This window comes from Periplaneta americana, chromosome 12, assembly GCF_040183065.1.
Source record: "Periplaneta americana isolate PAMFEO1 chromosome 12, P.americana_PAMFEO1_priV1, whole genome shotgun sequence".
Classification (NCBI taxonomy): Eukaryota; Metazoa; Arthropoda; class Insecta; order Blattodea; family Blattidae; genus Periplaneta; species Periplaneta americana.
The window spans coordinates 78,789,993-78,802,852 of record NC_091128.1 but is presented as its reverse complement, the minus strand read 5'-3'; the positions used below and the strand labels follow the sequence as shown (position 1 = coordinate 78,802,852).

Sequence of the window (12,860 nt, the reverse complement as noted above, 5' to 3'; positions counted from 1 at the left end):
ACTTTCGAGGAATATCACTTTTGTTGATGTACAAAATTTTGTCCAATATTCTTTTGAGAAGATTAACTCCATATGTAGATGAAGTTATTGGGGATCATCAGTGTGGTTTTAGGCGTAATAGATCAACTCTTGATCAGATATTTTGTATTTGACAGATAATGGAGAAAAAATGGAAGTACAATGGTACAGTAGGCCTACATCAGTTATTGATAGATTTCAAAAAAGGCACATGACTCGGTTAAGAGAGAAGTTTTATATAATATTGTTATTGAATTTGGCATTCCCAAGAAACTAGTTCCATTAATTAAAATCTGTCTCAATGAAAAGTATAGCAGAGTCCGTATAGGCCAGTTTCTGTCAGATGCTTTTCCAATTAACTGCGGGCTAAAGCAAGGAGATTCACTATCACCTTTACTTTTTAACTTCGCTCTAGAATATGCCATTAGGAAAGTTCAGAATAACGAGAGGGTTTGGAATTGAATGGGTTACATCAGCTTCTTGTCTATGTGGATGATGTGAATATGTTAGGAGAAAATGTACAAATGATTAGAGAAAACACAGAAATTTTACTTGAAGCAAGTAAAGTGATAGGTTTGGAAGTAAATTCCGAAAAGACAAAGTATATGATTATGTCTCGTGACGAGAATATTGTACGAAATGGAAATATAAAAATTGGAGATTTATCCTTTGAAGAGGTGGAAAAATTCAAATACTGTATCTTGAGCAACAGTAACAAATATAATTGACACTCAGGAGAAAATTAAACGCAGAAAAAATATGGGAAATGCGTGTTATTATTCGGTTGAGAAACTTTTATCATTAAGTCTGCTGTCAAAAAATTTGAAAGTTAGAATATAAAACAGTTGTTCTGTATGGTTGTGAAACTTGGACTCTCACTTCGAGAGAGGAACAGAGATTAAGGGTGTTTGAGAATAAAGTTCTTAGGAAAATATTTGGGGCTAAGAGGGATGAAGTTACAGGAGAATGGAGAAAGTTACACAACGCAGAACTGCACGCATTTTATTCTTCACCTGACTTAATTAGAGACATTAAATCCAGACGTGTATTAAATCCAGACGTTTGAAATGGGCGGGGCATGTAGCACATATGGGCGAATCCAGAAATGCATATAGAGTGTTAGTTGGGAGACTGGAGGGAAAAAGACCTTTGGGGAGGCCGAGACGTAGATGGAAGGATAATATTAAAATGGATTTGAGCGAGGTGCGATATGATGATAGAGAGTGGGTTAATCTTGCACAGAATAGGGACCGATGGTGGGATTATGTGAGGGCGGCAATGAACCTGCGGGTTCCTTAAAAGCCATTTGTAAGTAAGTATTATTACTACTACTACTACTACTACTACTACTACTACTACTACTACTACTACTACTACTGGTACTACTACTACCACTACTACAACTACTACCCTATATTGTGAATTATAATAAACAAATAACGTAATTGTTAATGTTATCAAGGTCTTGAATCACCTAACAATAGATCTATGGCTTTGATAACGTAAGAAGAATAAACAAGTGAGTCCCACACTCTTTGCCACCAAATAACACCAACGTTTGAGGTCACCAACCTCTGAATAATTGATTATCACTTCCTTCAACTACATGCATAATCATTGCATGCATCTTGATTCGGAAACAAGGAAGGTTATGGGCAATAGTGGAACAACTGCAATCATATAAATTTAAGAACATATTGCAGTTGGAATGATAGTCAGTTATCAGTGATGTGTGCTGTTGATCGTGCAGGTGAGTATCTTGCATTTATCAGGCTAAAATTAGCCAGGCATTTAAAATAAATGTAACTCTCTAAGACAAGTGGCCAATGACAATAAACTACCGGTAATTGAATTGTTACAACAGAATATTTAATTACAAATCGTTTCTAATTGTAGTTCTTTTAGATATAAAAAAAATTAGAGGTAATGCTACAAAAGATGACCCAAAAATAATGATAATGTTTGTACATACATCTAAGAACCTGTAATTATTTCATCACTAATTCTTTCTGTAGGTAGTTTATTCATGTCTATTTCGTTTCTTTAGTTCAAATGAATTTAACATTGATTCTAACTCTAATACTTCCTAAAAACTGGTTTTTTTCTTTAATTGTTAAGCAGAAATGCATACCTTTAATTTGCTTAATTTAAACTAACTTATTCTTGTGGGATTATGACCATTTCAGTGACGTGGCATGAGCATTACACAGGTGTTAGCGGTCATTAATCAATACAACTAGCCTGACCACAACATTAGAACTTTATTTAGACTTACCGGTACTGTGATAGTGTAGACTACAGTACTTGTATTGAAGTTCGATTCTTCTGTAAGAAGAGATCTGTGACAGAGTCATTGAACATCGGTCCTTTTTTCATGTTCAAGAGAAGAGATTTTTCTATCGACATTAAGGATAGTCCAAATAGTCTGTTCTGCCCTTGAGTATTCTGCTAGTAAGTATGTGTACGTCACAGAGCTGAAAATGACCTTTCTGCTGAAACACTTGTTGCGGGAATTGTTAAAATCAAATTACAGAGTTTGGTAACTTCCGGTAGAGCTTCTATGAGACCAATGGCACACAAGTTCAAATCTAACTCATACACAGACTTGTTAGCATATTCGGGAGAAGAATGTATGTACGACAGTTCATTTTTCAATCTCATCATATTAAAGAATGACCCATAGTTTTGCATCAAGATCCGAAAGTGTTTTTCCGGAAACACTTCTGCGAAGTTCGTATACCTCTCAGAATTAAGCAACACTAGGAATTCCAGTTTGTCAATGTCTGAAAATTTGGCTATCATTTGTCATTTTAATGTGTCAATGATTTCATAGAATAGCCGCCGAAAGGAAGTTTTATTCTCTTCGTCAATGTGATCACGTCTCACTTTCTTCGAGTGTGATGTCTCCAAATTTTCACACAATCTTTCCATCTTAGACTAAATAGTGTCAAAACTGTCACGAACATTTGTGAGATCGCCTACGAAAGCACATATTTTCTGTTTGCAGTAGCCCATATCACATATTTTCTTCTGCAAAATGCAGAACAAAATTTCAGCTTTCGGAAGAACTACAGAAAAAACCTCTAGCAAAAATTCAAAATTAAAGCTTTGAAGATTCTGACAGTAACCTGCTGCACACGCTTGCGTCCCACTATCCCATTAGTCACAGTCTTCCATCATTGATTAAAAAGCCCCATCTTCGAAATTGAAGATAACGTCAATCATCCTTGATTTGTAATTCCATCTTGTATTAGACGTCATAGGGACACGTCTTCTGACTTGTCGATCAAGAGCCTTTGTTCTTTTTGATGATATTTTATCACTAAATCACCACATGAAAACACGAATAAACTATAATTTTTCTCAAAAGCAAGCTCACAATGTATCAGCGTGTTAAAAGGGCCACTAAGTAGGAGTTACATTTGAGGGGCTTAGAATAAAAAGCAGGTAATTGACATTATTAAAAAAAAATGAGGTAGGTGCGTGTTGTAATAGCCCAAAAGGATGTTTCTTTGGGATAAAATCAGGTAAGTGATCACACTGTGCAGTGCTGCTATATGGGCATTATTTCACCAAACTAGTGTATAATATTCCATTGCATGTAGGACTTTAACAGTAATTTCCTCAAAACTAGGTTTCCGTCACTTACCTGCTTTTTGTTCTAAGCTCCTCAATTAATATTCCCCAGCCTGTGCTGAGCACGCACTTTTACCGTCAAGCCAAGCGGTAACAGAGCCCCATAGTAGGCGTTACTTTTAAAGGTGTAATTCCTATGATGCGGCTGACGTAGTGCGTCTGACGTTCATGGCTGACGCATTATTAGGCGATTCCTATGAAACGTCAGATGTGTGCGGTCTTTTGGTAGTGAGTGGACACTTGCACAATGAGTGAAAGCGATTTATTGTTATATTTGAAGACCTGACATTCTAAATATGCGAAGTTCCAATTTTTTAAATTTCACTTTATTCAATCTAAGGAAGGTACATCCATATGAGAATATGATATTAAATTGTCTTTGTTGTAGCTCAACTGTAAGTGACTCATTCGTGCGCCAAAAGAAGATGTTATAGGTATCTCAACGTGCATTGCGCAGTGTGTTTTTCATCAATATCTCAGAAAGTTGATTTTTTTTTTTGCACTTAATACGTTTAGAATGTTAGGTCCTCAATTGCTATTGGAAGAAAATGAAGGGGAAGAAATTCTGCTCCAACAAATAAATGAGGGAAATGCTGAAGTATATCCCATATTTAGAACAAGGCATGAGGAAAGTTTTTTACAATATTAATTAATCGGCACATGTTACAAGATGACAAAGATATTTCGGAAGTTTTTAGGCTAAACATTGCTCAGTTCAACTGTGTTCTCGATCTGATCAAAGACGATCTCAAGAAAGATTCTTCAAGTAGATATCTGTACCCTATAACTCATGAATAAAAGTTAGCCATAACACTGAGTTATGTAAAGTATAAATGCTTTATAGCAGTATTGTAATAATATATTTAATCAATTTTTCTTGCAACATTGAAATGTAACAATGAAAAAACTGTAAAGGAAAAATACTTTATTGGTATAAACTGTAGTAATTTAATCAATTTTTATATTTTAACACTGAAAAACAATCACAGTGATTGGAAAGTTGCCGGGTTTCAAATCCCATGTAGTCATACGGTCATGGACGATTGAATGATTGCTGATATTCAAAGTTGATCATGTCATCCAACTACTAGTGCTTGTTGATGCTGAAGGTTCCGGTGGCAAAATGAAAGGGCTTGTGTAGCGACTTTCCAAGTCAAAAACCATCTGCATTGATCTCATTTTCACTTCATGAATCAAATTTGATCTCAGTTTTTTTTACGGTTATCGCAATACTTTAATCAATGTCATCATCGTGATTCTGATTCAAACTGTCAATACTTTAATCTTAATCAATGTCATCATCGTGATTCTGATTCAAACTGTCAATACTTTAATCAATGTCATCATCTTGATTCTGATTCAAACTGTCAATGATATTTTTTCTATCAATACGCCTATCCTCCAGCAAGCCTATAGTTTTTTCGTGGTGTCTTTGGCGTTTACCTGGTGGTCGCAGTGAATTCATCATTCTGTCCACATTCTGTGTTGAAGTATTATTTGTGATTTGAGAAGTTTATGGTGCACCAGCGTTCTCCGTTGCATTGTCTTCCATAATTAGTACGTCGTCTTCTTGAGTGCTTGTATCGTCACACTGAATATTGGATATGCTTCTGTGACATTAAAAATAACAATTTAATTTTTAATTAAGTTACTACATTTCACAGTTTATCGTGGTTTAGACTTTATTATGAACTAGACCCTAATGAACCACCACCATCTAAAAATCTTGTACCACTTGCTAGGGGTGTTGGTTTTGCGAATATTGATGGATTTTAAGTGCGAGATTCATTTACGAAATATTTCAGTAGTCACGCAGGGACATTATACTGGCAAAATAATCGTATTATTAGAACTCACTAAGCTCACACATTGTACAACATGTTTACAACAATACAAATGTGTCACATAATGCTAATAAACTATATAAATTTAGGATAGATTATATTTTTCTTACCTGATCTCTCGACAGATTCTCCCATTTGTTTCCAAAGGTAACCATGAGTGAATTTTGAAGAAATTCTCTAAAAAATCACAGTTTTATTTCTTAAGTCCATACGCCAATTTTAAAAGTCCCATGGTGCTTCAAATTCCAGCTGCGACACACTCAGTTTTTCGTTGTTTTCTCACACTTTCAATTTTCAGCATTTTCATTCCTATAAAACGCTCCTTGCGACGCAGATTTTGTGATAGACAGTTGAAAGTTCAGTTCAGTATTTTTTTTTTCAGTTTCTTAATTTTTTTATAAAAAAAATATTATACGATATTTAAAAAAAATTATAGAAGCTTATCTAATCAATCTACACGGAAATCCAGGGCAATTTAAATAAGTAGGGTAAACATTGGTAATTTCGTGGCAGTGGTTATTTCGTGATACTTATTCTTTGCTCTTTCGTGAACTAACAAATGGTGGTACGAGATTCAAATTTCTCCAAGGGATTGCATATGTTGTCCAGTTTCCAGAAACATACAGCTACGCTTTGTGTGACTATTGTAGCTGCTTCAGTGAGCTTTTATGTTTGGAGAGAGCACGTTTGCGTCGACTTCTCAGGCGTACAAATTTTGTGGATGTTTGTAATTACATTACAGGGTTATTACTAAAGGTAAGCACATGATATTTGGTACAAAGATTTATTGTATCTCCATGAAATTTTAGGAAATGTTTTTGGAATTTTAGATACAGCCGTAGTCACCATATAGGCTTAGCTTTACTGATAGAAATCTTAGCTGTTTGAGGCGAAATTTTGTTGAACATTAAGCGTTACATTTTATACTTCTTAAAAATTGTATTACAATACGAATTTTAGAAATCTGAAGATAAGATGTGATAACAAAAAAGAAAAGGGAGACGCAATGGGTTCATTGTAGCTTCTGTTTGATTTGTTATCATGCTAAGTGCCAATGATAAGTGCTAGATGACTTACTTGCAAGAATTGTGACAGAAGGTGAAACATGGCTCCACCATTTTGGACCGGAGACAGAGGCAGACAATGGAGTGGCATCATGCAAAATCCCCAAAGAAATAGAAATTCAAAAGTACACCTTCGGCAGGAAAAGTTATGGCTACTGTGTTTTTCGATTCAGAAGGACTCTTGCTTGTGGACATCATGCCACATGGAACCACCATTAATTCTGATGCGTGTGTTGCAACTCTCAAGAAACTTCAAGCTCGACTGAGTCGTGTTCGACGACATCGGGAGAAGCAGGATGTTCTGCTATTGCATGACAACACACAGCCATACGTCAGTCACAAGACCACAGACCAGATCAGAAAATTCGGATAGACAATACTGAAACATCCGACTTACAGTCTTGAACTGGAACCGTGCGATTACCATCTCTTTGATAAACTGAAGGATCCCTTCGCAGAACGAGGTTAGAAGATGACTCCCTTGTGCACACTCCTAAAGAGTGGCTCAGACGTGTTGGTCCAGACATTTACCGTGCTGGTCTACAGGCCCTCGTTCCTAGGTTACGTAAAGCAGTTGAAAGGGACGGGGATTATGTCGAAAAGTGACATTTTGTTCCTAAAGGATGCATCTACATTCTGTGAAAATAGCAAAGCTGTACGATAAAAATATAATTTTTAAACAAATGTTATGCATTACTTTTGGAATTACCGTAATAAAAGTGTTCACTCTTTCAGGACAAAGAAGGTCCCTTTTCAATTTCAATTTTTACTTTGATTTCATTCTTATTATGTGTTGATATGTATTTCTATGTTTTCTTGCTATGAATATTAGACGGAATTACTATGTTTGAAGTCTTGTAACAATTAATGAGAATTTCATTTGACTTTAATGAATTTTTCCACAATTCTTCTACTTCTCAAGAAATTATCAATGTACTCGTAATATCACGAAATTACCAAGGCTATCACGAAATAACCAACCTTTTAGCTTAAGTTGTAAAAGTGGTTTTTGGCACTTGTTCAAGAACGTATCCAATCTTTTATGTCTCCAGATTTGTACAGCAAATTATCGTCTTTTAGATGAAAAAATCAGAATAAGGATATATTTACACATTTGCATTTTAAATTAATTTTCATGAAATTATCACGAAATTAACAATGTTTTCCCTATACGTGTGGTGAGGCTTTGCACAAAGTATGAGACCGAAAAAAAGCTTTCGACCAGTTTTTCATCTTCCAGAACGGTAAATAAATCTACTGCTTCAGACATTATACAGCAAGGCAAGTAGAGACTTTTTTCTCCTAGACATTCTGCGGCTGCATCTATACTGCTCTCAAAGGAGTACAGCCGCACGGCTCACTTGCACTGCAGTCGACGCAAGCAGCTGACGCAACATAGGAATCACTTCCCTAACATTCCATTGTAGCAGTGTAGTGCGTCAGACACAATCAGTCAGCCGCATCATAGGAATTACACCTTCTCTGCTTGCTTTCAGCCGCACTGTCTGCGTCTGTGAGGGTTCAACGTCCTCTATCAAGTTGCTTGTTACACTGTCCTTTGCCGGTAACAATGTTGCATTGACGTTGCAGTGTCTCACACAGTCTATTCTATTGAATAGCAACCAGCGAAAATACTGTTCTTTTGTGTTATAGGCCTATTAAAATATTGTTAATGAATTATTAGAAGCATTAAAAGCTTCAATACACCGGTTACATGGACGCCATGCCCCTGGACCATTTAATAAGAATTTGTGTAATGTTGTAAAGTATGCAATAATACCGATATATATTTGTATCAATATTCACAATTAACATTAATTGAATTAAATGTTCCATTATGTTTCAGGGTTCTGGATGAGTTTCTGTGCAGATGGCTGCTTTAATAAAATCTGCCTACAAAGCCTACATATATTTATTCAGAGATCTTACAGGTAAGAAGAACAACATCGACAGTAGAATCCCTTTTAACCGGCACCAAAGAGACTAGGTTAGTTCCAGATAAGAGATTTTTCCGGATAATTGAATAAAAATACTGGTATATGCAAAAAAAAAGTTCGTATTTCATAGTGCCAAATATTGAAACGGCAGCCATATGAAGCTTATTTCTCTATCACTTGCTCATAACTGAATAAACATAAAAACTGTGTGGATTTTCCTTATTAAAACACATCACACAAAACGAATAATAAATTAATTCTAGGTTCGAATATTCACTGAAAATTAAAGTTCATGCGAACTTCCTAATGTGGTAACACTGACGGCCTGAACATAAAATAAACATAAAAACTGTGTGGAGTTTCTTTATTAAAACACATCACACAACACAAAGAATACACTAATTTTAGGTTCGAATATTCACTGAAAATGAAAATTCGTAATGTGGCAAAACTGACAAAATAACAGTAGTAGTAACTCATTGTACTTTCCTCATTCTAAACTTTGTTATGTAACGTGGAACCGATATTTTTCATTGTACGAAACATTATTAACTCACAGAAGATGTAATTTCTTTCCCAGTAAATAAATTATTTAATAATCTAATCTCTCCTAATACATTTAATGAAGGTTGTGTAGCCATATTACAAGATTTCAAATAGGCCTAATTGATTAAATGCCGATCTTACTCGTGTTAATTGTGTAAGCATGTGCGGCTTACAGCTGTTTCGGTGCTTCTTCACACCATCCTCAGAGCCTACTAGATCTCGGCGTCATCTCGAACTTCGTTGCCTGTTGTGCGTTCGATTGTTGAAAGGTGTTGAAATGTGGTGTCAAATAGTGTGTGTGTTCTAAAATTGATCTGTGTGTTAAGGATTTGATCAGGGTGTGTTTTAGTGTGTCTGTATATTTCATATTGTTCTAGTGTGTTGAGTTTTTGGTTTTTAGGTTGTATGTGTAGGATTTCCATGTCTGTATTTATGTTATTGTATGTGTGGTTAGCATTAGTTATGTGTTCGGCATATGTAGATGTATTGTGTCCTCTGGTTATTGCTTTAATGTGTTCTTTGTATCGAGTTTGGAATGATCTGCCTGTCTGTCCAATGTAGAAACTGTCGCATCTATTGCATGTGAGTTTGTATACGCCTATGTGGTTGTATTTATTTGTTTGTGTGTTGAGATGTCTTTGTAGTGTGTTTTCTGTTCTGTGTGCTATGTTGTATTTCTTTTTTTTTTTAATGAGGATGCGATGTTGTGTGTGTTTTTGTTTTCATATGTTAGTGTGATGCATTTCTTGTGTTCTTGTGTTTGTGTTGTGTTTTGTGTGTTTTTGTTTTGTCTTCCTTATGATGCTGTCTATTATATTTGGGTTGTAACCATTTTCTTGTGCTATGTATTTGATTGTGTTCACTTCTTCATTGTAGTGTTGTTGGCTCATGGGTAATCTGTGTACCATTGTCCTGAATGCAGCATGTTTGTATTGTGTGGGGTGATTAGATGTGTTGTGTATGTGTGTGGTGGTGATGGTTGGTTTTCTGTATATTTTGAAGGTGTGTTTGTTGTCAACTTTTGTTATGGTGATGTCTAGGAAATTTATGGAGTTATTGTTTTCGAATTCCAGTGGGTATTGGAGTTTTGGGTGCATTTTGTTTATGTATTGGTGTAGTTTGTGTATTTGTCGTTTGTTTCCTTTGTATAGTATCAGTATGTCGTCTACGTATCTGTGCCAGTATATTATGTTGTCTGCATATTTGTTGGGAGATTCAACATGAATTAACAAGATTTCAATAAAAATCATCAAATACCGGTAGTCATTCTAGGCATAAATCTCATTAAACTTTAAAATTAGTAAACTTCATCTACCTTTATAGAAAAGTTTTTACTCAACCGAGGAAAGTGGAGCTGCAGGCGTAATGTGAACTATCGCGATCGGTATTACAAACATAGGAGCAGTAGCACCATGGCTCCAGGCTGCAGGACTCCACTGGCCTCAGTCGAGTAATACTTGTGTTGTATTGTAATCAATGTTTAGACCAGACAATACAATACATTTTTTTCTGTTCTCTTTAGTGTAAAAAACTGAGTTACCTAGTTCATGCATTCAGCTAACGGTTTCATGATGCTGAAAAAGTGTTTAATTATGGAAATTTATCATATTTTATTTGCTAGCATATTAAATATAAACAAAAATATTGATTTCTAAAGCCTTATTTTGTAAATAATGACGTAAACATGCTCCAAGCAGCCTAGAAACGAAGATATTTTAGCATTGAAGTATTTCGTACTGGTATTTTCATATTTTGCTAAAATAAATTTCATATTTTATCAAATTTTTCTTCATATTGTGCCATTCTTTACACTCACAACATTCCCCTTGTTCAATCTCCGTAATACACTTCCATTCCCTTTGTGTCTCTGTTCTTCTTTAGAAGGTCCAAGTAAACTTGTAACTACAATAATAAGCCCAACAATCCGTAGAATTCTCTTATAATTACATTTATTAATGAAAGTTCATACTCCAGGAATTCAAAAACATGGAATAATATATATTCTTAGTGTAATAGTGCGGTACATTATGAAACAAGTTTAAAATGTAATAATAATTGTATAACATTATAGGTTTCATACCACAGTCTAATATTGAATGGGTTATTTATTAAAGGGCCTAAGTCATTATTTTGTGAAAATGATTTTGTAATGTAATAACTGTTCTTTTGGTGTATATACATCGATTTAGATATGAAGAGGACTATGTTTCAAACTCTAATGCTTAGTTGAATTTGTGATACAATTTTTATTTCAGCCTTAACTTCAAAATTTCGACCTGTAAGCAGTTTTTCTTACATTGTTAACAATTTAGTATTCAAGACTAAAATGCATTCATAGATAGTTGCTAACCACTAGGATTGCTACTATCGCCTCATTACAGACAATGCGAAATAGTATCTACTAGACTGTGTTCATACATATTTTTTGTACGACAGCATTATAAAATAATTTATAAAGAAATAACATCAGTTTTGTAATGATGGGAAGTTTGATTTCATGGTCTATGAAGAAAGAGATTGCTGTGACAACAATGATATTATAGCATTGGCAAATCGTTTCATAATGTTAACTTTATTATACAAGCTATGCCTTCGTAATAAAAATTATGAGTCATGGCGTTTTAGTTGTTATGGTAATATTTTTATGGCATGCAATAATGTGGCATATTATGCACGATTTTGACTACAGGTACTAACAATAAAGACTGTTTATAATGCTGATGTACAAAAAAATATAATTATGTGTGTGAATTATTGTAAAACCATGTACGTATTCATTTATTTATTCTACATAATATATGAGTTTATTTTGAAGTAGATATATTATAGTGTCTGAAATGCAATGAATAAGCTAACTGTTCATTCATTCATAGTTTTCTTTCCAAGGCCAAGTCTTTTATTGCAAACCAGCATTCTCCGTTTTCTGTTTTTTGCCTTCCTCTTAATCTCTGTTATATAATCCATAGCCTATATCTGAGCCATGGTACCTACTTTGGTCCAAGGTTATACAATAAAATAATTGATAAATACCCGAATTTGGAAAATTTTAGTACCAGAAATTTAAAAAATAGCGTTAGGAATTTAATTTTTAAAGAATATATATTAATTTAATATGTATATGTATTTGTATGACTTAAATTGTTAAAATTGAAATTGTATTTTTAAATTAAATTTATTCCTGTAATTTTTTTTTCTTGACCCAGTTTGTGTCAAATAATTATCTTTGTTTGTGTTTCTCTTTGTGTTTAGATATCTCCCTGAGCACGAGTTTTTACACCTTCAGGGAAGAATTAAGATTGTATTTTTGTACATGTTATTTTACTAACAATAAACAATAATATCATCTATCATCTGATATCTTCTTCTGTCATTAATTTTATTACCGGTATAATTTGAAATGTTGTAATTAGATTTCAACTTCTTTTCAGATAAACGGAGTGATGACTTCTTCCTGATGGGCTCTGTATGGTTTCCACTTTCTATACTAGCTATTTATCTATACTTCGTTTTAAGTCTCGGGCCACGGTTAATGAAAAACCGACCTCCTCTTCAACTGAACGGTGTTATAAAAACATACAATATAGTACAAATAATTTGTAGTATTTATATAACAGAAAGAGTAAGTACTGAACATTTTGCATATAACTATTATCTTCCCTAATTTACCCATAATATAATAATGAGATTTTCAACAAAGATATTTCTGGTATATATAAGTATTTTGCTAAAATTATGTATCTGTACTGTGGTGGAGTTTTAATATCAGCAAATCTAAAATACGAATAGATAAAATGATTTGAAAACCAGTCTCCTAT

At 34.2% G+C, this 12,860-nt stretch overlaps 1 protein-coding gene across 1 annotated transcript in view; it reads left to right on the top strand.

Annotated features, from left to right (window-relative positions):
* Positions 1-1,679: 1,679 nt before the first annotated feature.
* LOC138710591 (very long chain fatty acid elongase 7-like) overlaps positions 1,680-12,860 on the top strand; it is a 45,261-nt gene continuing 34,080 nt past the window's right edge. Inside the window, exons 1-3 of the mRNA XM_069841585.1 lie at positions 1,680-1,768; positions 8,409-8,493; positions 12,474-12,664. Of these exons, the coding sequence (XP_069697686.1) occupies positions 8,433-8,493; positions 12,474-12,664 (252 nt within the window). The 5' untranslated portion in view covers positions 1,680-1,768; positions 8,409-8,432. The remainder of the gene's footprint in view (positions 1,769-8,408; positions 8,494-12,473; positions 12,665-12,860) is intronic.